The following is a 16,844-nucleotide window of genomic DNA, read 5'->3' as shown; positions in this document are numbered from 1 at the left end:
AAGTGCTTATAAACTCTAGCTGTGTCTATGCCAATAATGACTCTTGAGGAAATGACACACACACTCGTGAAACAAATTCACTCACTTATTCACTCATTCATTCAACAAATATTTATTGAGCCACCTACCTGAGCCAAATTCTGTTCGGGGCACTGGGATTAGAGCACTGAACAAAAGATGTTTAAAAGCCAAGAGAGTTATAAGGTGTTATTATACCAGACTGTCACTATCTAGAGATTTTTGATAATTTAATGCCTCCTTGAATAGACAATTTGAGATAAATTGCAATAGAAAAGATCCTTTTCAATGACCATTGAGATAAATAATGAAACAATGAAGAAAAAGATTTAAAATCAATTGACAGAAGAATGAAATAAATGGATTGAGAATTTGAAGCAAATTAGTTTTATTAATAGGGCAATAAATTTAACTCTTAGCTTCCTGGCAGCTAGAATAAAGTGTGGGGGTAGTGGAAGGAGAGGGTCATTTGGTTCTCATTATTGGGTAAAAAGAAATAAAATATATACATTCTGATAAAAAAATAGATAGACTTTTTTCCACACTCAGTGTTCTAGAATAAATTTGTAGCATGTATATGTATCTCTATGTCAGGTAGAGTAGGTAACACCGGATCAGTATTTTTAACTCTGTAATTTTTCAAAAGATAAAGAAGCATTCTTCAAGTGGACACTTCTCAATTGAATCCTAGGACATAACATTCAGTTGTGACTCAGTCAAAGCATTTATTTTCAGAGCTGAGATACTTGTGCTGCTTTCTGGTGATGTAACTTAATATATGATTGAGATACTCATTGGTGCCACTCAGCAATATTTCCAGCTTACTACCTTCCTGGAATACGATGGGGTTATCCTATCCCCCACCCTTAAAAGTTTGGCACGGACTAATGAAATGTGAATAGAAATTAAACATGTGACTTTAAGAGCCCACGTGCATTTTGCCATGTTCTCTGCTTCATGAAAGCATCTTTTGAGTTCCTTGCATCAGTCTGCATCCCTGAGTGTCTACAATCAACAGACTTCCTTGCAACTGTACTGGACATATAGCAAAAGCAAGAAATAAAGTTTTGTCGGGCTAAGCCCCTGAGACTGGAGACTGTTACCACAGCATAACCTATTTCATCCTGACTGATGCGATGATAAAAGGTAGCAATGTATAGGAATGGCTTATTTATAACATTGGTAGAGACCACTCTGTCTGTAATATTTTCAACTAATTGATCACCAAATTTACATCCAGCTGAATAAACTGGTTGTGTTCCCTGCCTCCCTCATTACATAATGTACATCCCTCAAAACAGTATACCATAGACTTTGGGAGACAAACTTCCCAGATGAGGAAGAAACTTGTATGGTCAGGAGGTACAAGTTTCTTTGCTAATCTACTAAACTTTGAAAAATAATCTTTAAATGCCAACAATTCCAAGAAAGAATTTATAGATCAGTGGGTTCAAGTCAACTTATGAGTAATTATTTTGTCTTTACATGCCAGTGCGCTTTGTTGTGTATCACTGAGCAACTCAAATGGCTTGGTATGTTAGTGGCAGAGTTGATGAGCTGACCTTTAGTGAAACTGAATAACTTGGCTTGTATTCTGCTTCATTTGGGATACAGGCCCAGCTGCTATAACAGAGAAATAAATACAAATGCCTAACAAGGGTTAAACAAGACAGAAGTCCATTCTTTCTTGCATAATAGTTCAAAGGTGAGCAGTTCAAGCTGACACACACACACAGAGGCACACAGGGTGTCTCTGCCATTCTAAACACACAACTTCTATCTCTGGATCCAAGGCAACTATTTCCAGACCTTATCATCTCTTAACCAGTGGGAGGAAAAAAGATCAGGAATGCACAGATGCATTACTTGTAAAAGAAAAAAAGTCATTCTTACTCCTTGTTCATATTCCTCAGTAGAGCCTAGGAGAATATTTGTGCAGTTACCTATTACTATTCAACATGCCTCTCCAAAGCTTAGTGGCTTAAGACAACAGTGATTTATTGTTTCTCATGGTTTAAGGATTCTCTGGGTGAGCTCTTCTGCTGATCTCTCCTGGGCTTCATAATGTAGCTGCATTCAGTTGGTAGGTTGATTATAGTGTCTGAGATTAGTGGGATCTTTCTCTCTATGTGATCTTTATTCCAGTATCCATCCCAGTATTCATAACAGTAACCACAATTAGGTGGTTTGAGAGTTCCAAAAGAACAAAAGTAGAAGCTGCAAGACCTCATCTCATTTGCCACATCCTAGTGGCCAAAGCAAGTCACAAGGCTGACCTTGATTCAGACAGTGAGAAATCAGATTCCCCTTTTGGATAGGAAGCAAAGAAGAGTCACATTATAGAGGAGGATGTACACTAGCTGCTGTGATCCATTCGTGGGCGTTATTGTAACAATCTACCACAGTTAGTCGTAGCCTCAATGATTCACATCTCCCCCACAGGCAAGTGTACTCACTTTCCTTCCAAAGCCCCCCAGAATCTCATCCCATCACAGCATCAGGCACTCAGTCACTGATCTCATGATCTGGATCAAGTTAGGGTACAGATGTGACTCCCTGGATAAGGCTCCTCTTGACCCATAGACTTATGAGCTAAAAAACCAAGCAATCCAGCCCACCCCTACCCAGTGTTCATGGTGAGACACTGACAAGATAACCACAATAGACAGTCCCACTGAAATAAAACAAAACAAAACAAAACAAAACAAAACAAAACAAAACAAAAACGAATGGGAAGCACACAACAACCACTGGCCATGGGGATTCTAAAAGCCAGCAAGACAGTTTGTTACTAGGGTTCCCTCCTCCACGAGCAGTGTCCAGGGCAAGAAAGGTCTATTGATTAAGACAGGATGGTTCCCTCATCTATTATTCTTCTCAGCTGTTGGTTCTGCTCTCCAGGCTTCATTCTCTGAGACATCTTTCCTTTTCTATAAGAAGGTATCTGTGTTTGCAACTTAATAGCCCTTTCATCCTGCTTTCTGCCCATCTCAAGCTGGGCATGTAACAATGCAGCCCTTGTAATCCTCACCTCCACCACTGCCTTCCTCTCCCCATGCTTTTCTGAAACTGTGGCCCAACCACAGCTCTTCCAAGTAGATCGGTGCAGCCTGCCATGGAGCTGGCGAGCATCGAGTGGTGAACCTTCGCTGCAGTGATTAGAATGCCAGGATGCTGGAAGACATCACTGTGAAAGCAGTCAATAGAATCAGGAGCCAAGGAACACGACTCTGGTTTGATTCCCCAAAGCCAGATAATACAGTGTCGAATCTGATGCTGCAGTCTGTTTGATGGTGAATGGAATAACCCCATCAGTGAGGCCATATCTGAGAAATAAGAGAAGGTTGTCCTTAGCATCACAAAGTGAGCCAATATTTTGAGGTTCCCAATTTATCAATATTTTCTTGGACCTCAGCTTTTGGAAGAAGAAATCTTCATTAGGATCTGGCTTCGCAGTTCATTTGAGTATCATCCAGCTTGCTGGTTGATGGCGTTTGTGACAGAGAGCTCTCTACTAAAGAATAGTAAATATGTTTCTACTTTTACGCAAGTAAATGAGCTGTTGTTGTTCCTGCTGCAATATGTTAAACTCAGATAGCTCCAAACGCAGTGTTGGAAAGCTGAGAATTCTAAGTGTGAAAATTGTGAGAATTTAGAGCTATTTTGCCACAAGGCAGCATGCTTACAATAGTCACTAGAACATTGCTCTTTCACAAATAATTCTAAGCTGATTTTCTCAAAGGAGTGGTGTGTGCTTATATTAACACTCTTGGTTCCTGCCTACAGAGGAGATACATTGATGGTGGTAAGTATTTGCTGGTACACCTCTCCCGACTCTCATCCCCAACCGTACAGCCTGCTCCAGGTTCCCTGTGCAGAATGCAAAAAGCTGATTTCTCTGGGAAGGGCTAGAAACACTGTTGCTTAATCTTCTGCAGAATGGCTCCTTCACCATCATGCATCACAGGATGAGCAAGTCTGTGCTTCCCTGTTTGAGAGGCAGAGGCAGAGGCAACACCACTGAAGTGCGGTGGTGAAAGGGGCAGGGGTAGAAACTGGTTCTCCTGGTCACTCAGGCATCCTTCAGACAAAGGTAACTATCAGGGAAGGGGACAAAGAGAGGGACTGCTATCTTCTACTTCTTCCTTATCTGAGTGAGACATGCAGGACAAAGGGGAAGTTTTGTTCAGTGATTTGAATAGTCGCATCACACTGTGGTTTATTTCTAGTAAAATTACATAAGATTAAACTCCATCTTTTCCTCAATCATCACTTCCTCCAGTTCCTTCCCAGAGCGTCCTGGCTGTCAGGTCAGAGACCTCTGTTACATGCTCTCCTGGCTCTACGATTTTCTTAATGGTGATAGTTATCAGAGCTGCACGCTTACATTTCTTTGTGCAGGGGGTTGATAAATGTGTCTTCTCACTCGACTGTGGGCAACAGAAGGCAGGAACCATGTAGGATTTCTGCTCCCCATCGTATGCCCAGCCCTGGCACTGCCTGGCAGGTAATAGGCACTTGTACATTGAGTTGAGGTTGAATGAGGTTGATTGAGGAATAAGGACCAGCAATAGGTGATTAGCTACATTGAAGACACCTCCCTTTTTAAAATATGTTTTCCAAAATAAATTTGATGCTGTTCAGCAGGAAATCATTGTTCTGCATTCTGCTGTGTCTCTAGAAAGGCATGAATCACACGCGCACACATGTGCACACACACACTAACAATAATTTCAAAGCTATAGCTTCTCTGTTTTAAAGAGAGATAAACTATGTGGAATCTACACACTCACTAGCTAACTTGGGCCTACTTATTTCCTCCCTTCTTCTGATGGTCTCTCTATGATTATGTTTCTAGTAAATTCCTTACTAGTTCTTCCTCTCCTTCCAGCAACCCTGACGTTGCTAAATTACTTGTATTCAGTCCCAAGGTTGCACTACCAGGAGAACAGGAAAGCAGTAGGCATCAGGAGCCGGGCACAACCTGGAGAAACGTTTATGAAGCAAAGCGTGCTTACACTGCGATCCATGAATCCTGTCTTGATTTGATTTGCACACCTTCCAACCAAAAGCCAACCAGCAAAGATTGGAAGAAGGCAAAGAGGTGCCATCTCTTGCCCCTTCACCCTGAAATATAGGCTCCCAGCTGGACTCTCAGCTGTAATTCACCGTGTCCTGGATTCAGTCTGTTAACCACAGGACTAATCATTTCCTTTTGCTTTGTTTCTCCTTTACTTACACACGGATCCCTTAATGCTGCGCTCCTGAGGTCTTTCACCTTTCCAGCCTAACAGCACACTCTTGTTTCTCGCGTCCACAGCAGCCGTGGGGTCTAAAAACAGGGGTGCCTCATCTCTCTGACTCTTGTTTTTATAATGAAAGTTACAGGACCCCAGGAATCAGAGATGGGTCAGAGGGCTTCACTTGCCCTTCATTCACTATCAGACTACCGAAGCCTCTAGAATTCTACCTACAGGTAGGGCTCTTCGCCTTCCTGGATGCTGCTGGGACTCTGCACCCACTTCTTCCGTGAAACAGAGCAGTTGTTAGAGAGGTGCCCTCGTCTTGTCCAGATGAGGGATCTTAGGGGGAGAAAAGAAGTAGTTCTTCCCTCTTTTCTTCCTTTCTATGGGGCAGAAATTATAGATCCACGTTTCTCTGGGTTCTATTATAGAAACATAAAAAGAAAAGGCAAGTATGACTTCTAGTTAAGGAAGACTCCTGTCAGGGAATTGGCGTGTTTTCCTCTTTTATCATAGATAATGCATTTTATCTTTTGGAAGAGACACAGAGACCTTACCATTTTCCTCAAGAGCAACTGGCAAAGGATGCTGTTCACCAGTTCCATTTATTTCTTTTGAAAGGAAAAAATATCTTCATGGGCTACATAACATTACTACCCCATTGGGAGGAACTTTCCCAAAGCTCGTGATTCCACAACTGTACTTTCTTTTTTCTTTTTCTTTCTGTTTTTTGGTTTTGCTTTCTCTTTCTAATCTTTAATTCAATTGTATTTTGCCTTAAAAAATAAGAACAATATATTTTGAATTAGCTTCGAAGGAAATAAAAGACATGCTCACCTTCCTCCTGACACACTAAAGAATGTGTTTAGTTGCATTAGTAGAAATTAATCTCTGAAAACTTTTAAACCTAGCAAACAACATTGTTGGTTTCATTTGCAAATTTGCCCAAAGTAGGTCACTTAAAATAATAAAGAAAAAAGCCTGGTTTGTGGTTCAGTGTTGCCAAATTACCAAAGCTATTTGAAGAGCCAGGAAGAAATGTGTTCTGATACTGCTGTATCATTTTCACAATAATAGAGGGGAGAGGGAACCATCCTCGTCTATACTTACCTTTGACAATCTTCATTCATCTTTAAGATTCTTTAGTCTTGTTTATGAAGAGACTGGATTCATTCAAAAGTCTATAAATATTGGCAGCCAAATTAATTGGAATCTAGGTAGCCTAATTGATCTTCCCTCTTTGATGTCAGTAGAACTGAGAAAGAAGAGGCGTCTTCTGGGTATGAAGTTATAGATGTGTGTGGGTCTTCTTATATTTGGAAAGAAATGTGTGGAAAGGATTGGAAAAACGAGAATGCAACTGGAACAGGTTTTAGTTTGGCAATCTCAAACTAAAACTAGCCCAGTCCACTGGAGTTCCAGGGTTTCGAAGCGCTGGGACCAGGTCGCTCTTCTGTTCATTGGCAGTTACCAGTGTTCGTTAGCAGCCCAGCTGGTTTCTAAGAGTTTACAAAGTGAGCATCTTGGAGGTTTGAAGATGAGAAGTGAAGGCAAGGGGGGCAACAAGTGGGAATAGAGCTGCCAGTACGAACTTGATTCTTTCCTACTAGACTCCTGCAAATGGCAAATAGCCAAAGTCCTCTTAAATGTCCTACCAAAGAAGATTCTATTTGCTGGTTTCAAAAATTTCCAAATAGAGTCTTAAAATATACAAGTGAAAATCCATAATACGTTTGTGGCCATCAGAATCTTCTTTAGCTGGAATCCTCCTGACACTGAAATATTTATGCTAAAGAAAAAATTAAGAACTTTTGGGAAAGATCTGAGAGAGAGACCTTGTGAAGGTGAAGTGTCCAATCGAGTGGGCGTGATTTCCAAATAAATACTAAATCTCTATGGAGTTTTTCTGAACCATTCTGTAGATGGTTTGGTGTGAGATACGGGTACAAGAAACACGTGAGCTGTTTTTCCCAACAGTAAGACCAGATTCCGATGGATCCAAGAGAGCAGCTCACAGAAGAACGTGCCTCCCTTTGGTCTGGATGGCGTGTACATATCGGAGCCCTGCCCCAGTTACTGCAGTGGCCACGGGAGACTGCGTTTCAGGCGTGTGTTTCTGTGACCTGGGGTACACCGGTAAGGCCGCAGACATTATGTCTGATGATTGGTTTATAAAATATTCATCTCTAGTCACTGCATTTCATGTTACTTCTTCCAAGAAAAGAGAGCCTGAGGTTTTTTCTTCTTTAAGTCCTAATTGTAGGAATTTATAACCCAGGCAAATGAGGTGCTGAGATATTTTGTAGTTTTGAGCTGCCTAAGGAGAAGAAACATGATAACACACATTTCATTCCTGAAGGAGACTTATTTATTAGTTACGGTAATAATAGTAACATTGCTTGAGTCTCTACTTCATGCCAGGCACTATAGCAGGTGTTTTTTTTATTTCACCTCCTTTAATTCTAGCAATAAATAAAAAGGCAAACCTATGACATATTATGGTTACTGTCCTTGTTTACACTTGAGGAAACTGAGGCACAGAGAGGTATAACAACTCTCCCAAGGTCACACAGCTAGGAGTTGCTAGAGCTAGGCTTCAAACCCTGAAAGTCATTCTCTAAATCCAAAACCCAAGCTCTTAACCACTTGGCTGCCTGTGCTTTTCACATTGCTTTCATAAGAAATCTAATTTTATACATTTAAAGTAAAAATCCACTTATGAAATGATAAATCCAAGACTGCCAAAAGGGAACTTTATAAGAGAAGTATTTTCTAACCACAGTCACCCTTGGATGTTGCTATGAGAAAAAATAAAAAGGGAGCTGAGATTAAAGAGTAAAATTGTTGAAAATATTATAAGCTTCAAAATCTTTTTTTAGAATTTTTCCTGGAGGCAACTTCAAAGGATCCTGCCCAGCTTTTCCGCGCTCTGCCCTTCACTGGGCGCGTGACCAAAGGCAAACATACGCTGTTGCAGGCCTTCTAGGGAGAGCCCTGTCACTTGTGGTTTCGGGGTGTTTTTTAAATCTGGGACTAACTCCCTATATTGATCCTCTAATAGAAGGACAACAAGCAAGCACATTTTATTGTGGACAAAATCTGTTTCTCAGTTTACACAAATCCTCTGAGTAACAAAAATCATGTTAATGTGTGGTTCCCAACTTCTCTCTAAAAATTTAAAATTACAGAATTAGAGTCACGTTTCGGGTGATGGTAGTGGTGGCTGTATTTCAGGCAGGCGATTGTGAGACTCACAGTTTCACGTGGTTTCTTTCCCACAACACCTGTGGCAATGCTTCTTTTGACCGTGTGCTGACTGTACCTTCTAAGGTTCCATGATTGTAAAGAAGCCTCTCTCCTACGTGTTTCTTTTCTCGGAAGCCGCACAAGGAACCTGTGTGTCGATTGTCCCAAATCCCAGTGAGATGTTCGATAGGTTTGAGGGGAAGCTCAGCCCTCTGTGGTACAAGATAACCGGAGGCCAGGTTGGGACTGGCTGTGGAATCCTTAACGACGGCAAATCGCTCTACTTCAGTGGCTCCGGGAAAAGGGAGGCAAGGACTGTCCCTCTGGACACCAGCAACATCAGGTGGGTAGTTAATTGGTACACTTCTCCATGAACATAGTACTCAGCACGCAGTGCTGTCTCAGCGGCAACACTCTGTTCTGTTATTGAGGGTTTACAAAATAATGTTTCTCTATATAGACTCTGATATATAAAAATGAAGCATAACCTTATCATAGAATAGGTAGTCTCTGCAAAATTGATACTATAATTCATTAATCGGCATACAGTCATCACCAAGGCCTGCATGTCTAATATTTATAAGCTTGGTTTTCTAAAGTTCGGTGTTATTATGAAGATTATTTGGTACTGACTTTAATATGTACCAGGAGAGACAAAGAATTTTTTTCAACTTTAAATTCTGTGTCTAAACATGTTGTGACCCCGTATATCTAACTTTATTTGTATTCTCTCACTGAGAACTGTACCAGAAGTTGAAAATACCTACACTGACACCTACTGGTGAAATAAATAACTGCTTAGTTTTAAGGTCAGGTGAAATAGTAGCACACCTAAAATGAAACTGTGCTCTTCTTTTTTTAATCAATTAAATTATTTTAGAATTGGAAGAAAGGACGCTGAAGAAATATTTGAAACTTTTAGGCCTTATCATCACTAAAATCTGGGGTTCTGTGTCATGTTTTTTTCTGCCTTCAATCTCTCTCCTTCCTTCTGAGTCCTTCTCACGGAGGCATGCCTGTCAGGCACTCTCTGTTGATTTACTGTGGAATGAGGCATAGTTTACATCAGTCACCCTAAGTGAGTGTCAGTGGTGAAAAATTAAACTGAAACTATTACAAACCAGAAAGAGACTCACAGACATAGAAAACAAACTGTGTTTACCAGGTGGGAAAGAGCAGAGGCAGGAGGGATAGATTAGGAGTCTGGTAGTAACAGATACACATTACTATGTATAAAATAGATAAACAATGAGGACCTACTGTGTAGCACAGGGAACTATATTCAGTTTCTTGTAATGAGCTGTAATGGAAAAGAAACCGAAAAAATATATATGTGTGTATATGTATGTATAACTGAATCATTTTGCTGTACACCTGAAACTAACATTGTAAACTGACTACAATTCAATAAAAAATAAAAATAAAAATAAATTAAACTGAACCTAAATCAGTAATACAGGAAATTACCTGGCCCTAAACAAATATAGCATTCAGCTTTTTAATGTTAGATTTTCCCTCCTGAGTTTCCAAGGATAGTATTCTCTTGATTTAAGGAATTCCCGTTTTGGTAATTTCATTAAATTACATGAGACCATCAGAATGAAGCAGAGTTAAACTGTTTCCTTTTGTTTAAATCATTATTACAGAATAAAACTAATGGTCATATTAACTTTTTCAGTGGTTACGGAATTAACTTACTAGATAACCTGTGTAGTTTCTGCTTGTCATATGCCCTTTGTGTTTACAAGTAATACCTAAGAATTACAGTTTTTCTTTTTAATGTGTCAAAATACAAAAGCTTGATCTCTTCTGAGCTCACCTATTTGTAGGTAAACCGAAGTGGGTTTTTTTTTTCCCCAGACTCGTTCAGTTTTATATACAGATTGGAAGCAAAACCTCAGGGATTACCTGCATCAAACCAAGAGCTAGAAATGAAGGTAAGCTGCCTTATTTCCATAGAAATACTATGATTGGCAATTAGTTCTTTCTCCTTCCAAAGTTTGGCTGGGATCTTGTAAACTGATACACGACCCTAAATCATTCCTTCTCTTCTCTTCTCCATCACTGAAAGGGTAACTGCACAGATCCGTGGTGTCTAAGATTCCTCATCCAGGTCCTTAAGCCTGAAAAACATGTCTGCTCTGGGTCAAAGTATATCTGTTTTTGAGAAACCTGCTCTTTTACAACTTTAAAAAAGGAGAAAAGAAATTGCAGAGACTTTTACATTCAGAGAAGGGGCTAGGAACTGGTTGCATACAGTATTACTGAATGCAGATCATACTCTACTTCCTACGCATAAACATTCTGGAGGCACTAGCATTCTTTGGTAGAAGGAGCAGTTCTTGGTGATAATAAACACGAACTTTTTATTATGTACAAGCCACTATTCCTGGTGTTTTATCTGTTAATGCATTTAATCCTCACCATACCCCTTTGCCATAAGGACTGTTATTAGTCCTATTTTACAGATGTAGAAACTGAGGCACAGGGAGGTCAAGTAACTTACCCAAGATCGCACAGTCAGAAAGCGGATGAGCAGGGATTCAAACCACTCACACTGGCTCTGAGCCTGTGCCTTAACCAGCATGCATAATGCCTCTCCTTGCCCACAACTCCCCTCTCTCTAGGCATCCACTTGGCTTCCATGATTCAATTCTGAAGCAAATGCAAAGGCTTGAAGCATCCAGAGATATGATAGGATCCCTTAAGGGACCCAGCATGTGAGTTGGTTCCTAATACGAAATCCAGAGGGGTCCTCCTCCAAACTTTGATCTCATGAAAAGCACGTGCAGGGTTTTGCAGCTTCTAAGTTTGTTATTGTCTCAGGCACGAGTGTGTACAACATGTTGGGTTAAACACTGTAGTACCTGTTAGTCAGCAGAACTACCTACAGTTCTGTTCGTCAATTCTAAGTGTCCTTGGCTGTATCATCACTAACGGAAAGCGTCCGTGACTCTTCCTAAGCATGTCAGTACTTTTAGTCTGGTAATTATCCAGATCATCTTTTTACTGAAGCAACAGTCTAGGAACTTACATAGACTATCTTGCATCCTCTAATCTCTTTGACAAATCGTTATTAAGAATCTGCTCTAAGACAGACACTGTTCTAGGTGCCACTGAAATAGCGTCACCAAGAGATGGATGCGTCAGTCATGATGAGCTAGGTTATGCTGCAATAACAAACAAACTTCTAAATCTCTGTGGGTTAAAACAAAAAAGATTTGCCCCTTGTGCTACATTTTCCTCCTGGGTCTGAGGTCCTCATTCTAGCCACCAGGATAATGAAGCAGTTGCTGGGGAGATTCTGGATGTTGCCAGCCCTGTGGCAGAAGGAGAGAGAGAGAGTGGTAAGGGGACAAGAAATGCAAACTACCACGTGCCAGCATGGAAGGAACCAGAGTGGTGCTGATGAGCACAGCATTCCAGTAAGAGAACTTACATTCCAGTAAGAGGAGTCGGAAGATCAACAATAAAGAAAAGAAATAAGCAGGGTGTTAGACTGACAGGCTAAACAGAAATAATTCAGCCTATGAGGTGGAAAGTAAACTTATGCCAGGGGAGATGCTGATTTCGACAGAATGGTCCAGGCAGGGGCTCAGTGAGGAGGTGACATTTAAATTGAAATCTGAAGGGTGAACAGGAGCCAGCACATGAAGAGCTCATGGAGAGTTTTCCCGTCAGAAGAAACAGCAAAGGCCATGAGGTGGAAAAGAGCTGTGGGGTTGGAGGAACAGAAAGAAGGCCAGGCGGCCTGGGGCTGGTGAGGGTGGAGGAGGGCTCAGGGACCAGGGGCGGGAGCCAGGTCATGCAGGGCTTGCAGGCCATGGTAGGAAGGAGGGGTCAGAATCCACCTGTCCTGGAAACCACCCAAAGGCTTTTAGGTCAGGCAGCAACATCATCTGATATAAGTGTTTACAGGATCAGCCTACAGAAACCATGTGTAGTTCAAAACAAAGGAGTATTTCTAGAGTACCTTCTCTGCAGAGGCAGGAGCTTTGGGGACTGCAGACAGGGTGCTCTCCGGGGACCTTGTTTTCCAATTGGAAAGGTAGAGCATTTTAATGTTGTCTTTAACCTTGTAATAAAATTACTATTTAAATATAGTTCCTGGAGGTCGTATGTATTCTCACCACACACACACACACACACACACACACACACACACACACACACAAAATGATGACTGTGAGGTGGTGAATATAATGAGCTTGATTGTGATTATTTCACATTCATGTATATCAAGCCATCAAGTGGTACACCTTCAAAATACAATTTTTATTTGTCAATTACACTTCAGAAAAGCTGGGAAAAAAACCAAGAATAAATAAAACAGCTCCTGGTTGGGACAATGTAGCAACTGTGTGCATATGCATCACTCTTCTGAAAATTATAAATCCCCGCCCCTATTTGTATATGAGCAAAGAAGCCAAAAAACAAACACCAATTCTGACCAGAGAGTAGAGGGAAGCATCCGCTTACTGATAGGAGGCTATGCTCCGTGCTTAACCTCTGATCACAACTGCTGTCTTCTGCCCCATGGGGCTTACTTCCTCAGGATTCCTCTAGGAACTCGCAACTTGTTCCCAACTTCTCTGAGCTGTTTTCTGGAACTCACTGCTGGCCGTGTAATTTACATCCCACAGGCATTTCTCAGCCTTCTATTGAAAACTGGTTGTTAAAATGTAAATCTGCCTAAAGCCTTGAACAAATCTCTTCCAGTGATGAAAGTCAAGATTTTCTGCATACTCAAGCTGAAGGCTCAATTTACATATTTGGAATTAAAATCAAAATTAGGGTATTTTCAATAAGACTGGAGAAAACGTAGATGGAGCTTTAATTTTAAAAGGGAAATGTTTTATGTGCCTTAGACACTTGGTGGATGAGCTAAAATGGCTGGATTTATTCAGAGGGATGGTGTTTAGATGACACAGGTAATGAGGCTCAGAAATTGATGTAAGATGTAGATACTGCTGTTTCCCTTTCTTGCAATTCTCCATTCTTCATACTTCTCTGGGAAGCCCTCCACTGTCCTTCAGAACTGGGGTCCTCATCTCTGCAGACCTGGTTGCTGCCTGCAGGTACATGTGACCCTTCTGGAAGAGCCAATGGCAAGAAAGGCAGCAAGCAGAAAGCAAATGGAGTGCGGACCTCCTGAGCCATGCTTCTCGGATTTTCACATCCCTCTGAATCCTTTCCTTTAGGAGCGTTTAAAGTGCAGATTCTGTTTCAGCAGGACTGGGGTGGTATGCTGCATAACAAATTATTCCAAAACTGAGTGGCCTAAAGCAACATCTGTTATCTTCTACTTTCTGTGAGTCAGGAATTCAAGTGCAGCTTCTTGCTTCCCTCAAGAGGCTGCACATGAGACAAAAGCCAGGATGGTGCAGTCATCTGAAAACTTAACCGGGGCTGGAGGATCTATTTCCAAGACGCTCACTTACATGGCTGTTGGCAAGAGGCCTCAGTTTCTTTCCGTGGACCTGTACGTAGGCTGCTTAAGTGTCCTCCCTACCTGTCAGCTGACTTTCCTCGGACCGAGAGAGCCATGAGGGAGAGCAGGGAAGAAAGTGCAAATGCCTTTTATGACCAACTCTCAAAAGTCACGCTGTCATTTCCAACATACTCTATTAGAAGCAAGTTGCTAAGTCCAACCATACTCCAAAAGAGGAGAATCAAGCTCTACTGCTCGAAAGGAGAAGAGTCAAAGAATTTGTGGACACGTTTTTTAAAAACACCACAGGTAGAGCTTGCTCCCAAGTGGTGCAGGTGCTGGCTCTTGGATGGTACGTTGAGTAGAAGGTACTACGTGACCACCAATGAGATTTTAGTCTCATGATGCTTCATTTCTGGCACCATAATCTGCTTTCTGAGTAGGTCACCCCCGATTACTCTATAAATTATTCATTCACTCATTCATTCTCTCTTGTTAAGTATAAACCATATTGACACAAATTAATATCCACATGAAAAACTACATTTTGAGTAAACATCAAGGGTTGGAGACTAGTTTTGCCAGACACTTCTCACCTTGACTAGAATAAAGATGAGAAACAGCCCAGCTTCAGTTTTCTTCAGGAACTTTGGTGTGAGTCCCTCCCTTCTCCAACACGTGGGTCTCACCTCCACCCCTTGAAGCTCCAGCTACCCCTGTCGGCACCTGTACACAGCACACTGTCTCCCCAGAGAGTTCCTATTCTTCGAGCTGTTTTTATCCTCTCATCTAATATGATGATTTCTTCTAGTTTAAATACGGTAGGAGATTTCTAATTTTTTGCATGTTAGTCGTTATTATTCCTGGCATCATCCCTTGTCAGCTGTGGTGACGACAGTCATCCCATGTGCTATCAATTAGCCTTAAAAGACTTTCTGTTAGTTCTCTATTTTACCATAATATTTCTTGAATCTTAATTTTAGTAAACTCTTCACTCTCCAGCATGATAAAGGGATTGAGATGTTCTGGTCTGTCAGTAACGAGGAAGCTAAAGAGCTGTTGTATGTGTAGTGACTGACTTAAACTTTTCCAAAACGGTTAGAATATAATAAAATTAATATAACAAATGCACCTTTACTGAATATAATTTCTGTGAATACTCAGAAAATACTTTAGTATTCCCAGTCATAATTGTGGATATGCAGTGCCAGTCTTAGGAGCAGTTATGGAATAGGCAGTTAGATGCCAAGAAAGCCCACTGCTCCTCTCAATAAATAAAATATATATATTATTAATTGCTGATGGTTTTATATATATAATGTCTCCTGTTGACTCCCACTATTTTGTCACTAGCAGTTTTTTCCTTTGCATTCGGCTTTACCCTATCCTTGTGTCCTCTTTTTAAATAAAAATGTTTCTGGGAGAGGTAGCAGAAATTGCACCTTAACCTTTAATGTGAAGTTCCCTAAATCACATCCCTCTGGTGACAGGCAGAGGGAGGCTGGATAGATGGAATAAGTGAAGGGAAAGGGGGACACAGAGAAAGGAAGGCAGAACTAACATTGGAGGGGAGGGAGTTCTTCTGCTTTGCTATTTCATCACTTGGCTTCATTCAGTCTTCAGTGACCAAAGCCTGACGAAGTATGAAGTGCCAGTAAAAGGATCCTTCTGCTTAATAGAATTTCAGATTGAACTGTGCTTCCCGTCTGGTGCTTTGGCGGCAAAGAGCACTACTTGATTTTGTGCTGGGAGATTGAGATATTTCTTCTGAGTATATAATAATGATGAGAGACTTTGTAATGTTCAGGACAGAATCTAAAATTCAAATACATAATCTGGAGTGGATTTTTATGTTCCCCTTACCAACCCACTCATCACTCATACAAAGCTGAGTGGTCTTTAAAAGGGCTTATGTATTTTTTTTTCCCCCATTTCCTGGGAGTTGGTACATTAGAAACTGTCAAGAAATTGATGAGCCTTCAGGTCTACTAATTCATTCCTTGGAAGTTAGATGAATGTGCCCTCATTCTGCGAGACACAGTTTGAAGTTTCTACTGCAGTATTGCCATTTTAAAAACTACTGTTCTTGCCTCTTTTTTTGCCTCTAGGAAAGCTGTCCAAGTAACTGGATTTATGTCTTTTTAACTCAGGGCTTGTTGTTCAGTATTCAAATGACAATGGGATTCTCTGGCATTTACTTCGAGAGTTGGACTTCATGTCATTTCTGGAACCGCAGATCATTTCCATCGACCTGCCACGAGAGGCAAAGACGCCTGCAACAGCTTTTCGATGGTGGCAACCCCAACATGGCAAGTTGCTGCTCACCCCCACTTTCCTGGGGGCATTTAGATCATCCAGTTAAAGCCACCTTGTATTATGTGTCTCTTAATTTGCTGTCAATTTCTAGATAATTTGATTTAAAACCACAATCATAAAGATAGTCATATCTCTATGTAATGAGCCTTCTCTAACTGCCTTTATTCATCTGATTTCAGGGAAGCATTCAGCCCAGTGGGCCTTGGATGATGTCCTTATAGGAGTGAATGACAGCTCTCAAACTGGGTTTCAGGACAAATTTGATGGCTCTTTAGATTTGCAAGCCAACTGGTATCGAATCCAAGGAGGTCAAGTCGACATTGACTGCCTCTCTATGGATACCGCTCTGATATTCACCGAAAACATAGGTATATATTTTCACCGGATAAAGGAAGAGTATTTAATTAACTAGAGGAGTAAATTAACTAAAACCCAAGAGGAGATTCTCTCATGCAAAACTGTGTGCATAACTGCCTGCGCTGAGGGAGGCTCTTGGAAATAAACAGTTGTGGTGTTCTCTAATGTAACTTGCTGAGCCCAACAACGGTTTTCCCTGGAACTGTCTTTCATGGCGCATGCCTAATGTGATT

The 16,844-nt window shown here is 41.1% G+C and overlaps 1 protein-coding gene across 1 annotated transcript in view; it reads left to right on the top strand.

The window, feature by feature from the left end:
- Positions 1–16,844, top strand: part of RELN (reelin) — a 444,603-nt gene that overhangs the window by 346,948 nt on the left and 80,811 nt on the right. The window contains 6 exon segments of the mRNA XM_032484179.1: positions 7,239–7,350; positions 7,352–7,397; positions 8,643–8,850; positions 10,368–10,444; positions 16,089–16,247; positions 16,434–16,622. Coding sequence (XP_032340070.1) covers positions 7,239–7,350; positions 7,352–7,397; positions 8,643–8,850; positions 10,368–10,444; positions 16,089–16,247; positions 16,434–16,622 — 791 coding nt within the window.

Source organism: Camelus ferus, chromosome 7 (genome assembly GCF_009834535.1).
Source record: "Camelus ferus isolate YT-003-E chromosome 7, BCGSAC_Cfer_1.0, whole genome shotgun sequence".
Taxonomy (NCBI): domain Eukaryota; kingdom Metazoa; phylum Chordata; class Mammalia; order Artiodactyla; family Camelidae; genus Camelus; species Camelus ferus.
This window is presented reverse-complemented; position numbering and strand designations above follow the sequence as displayed.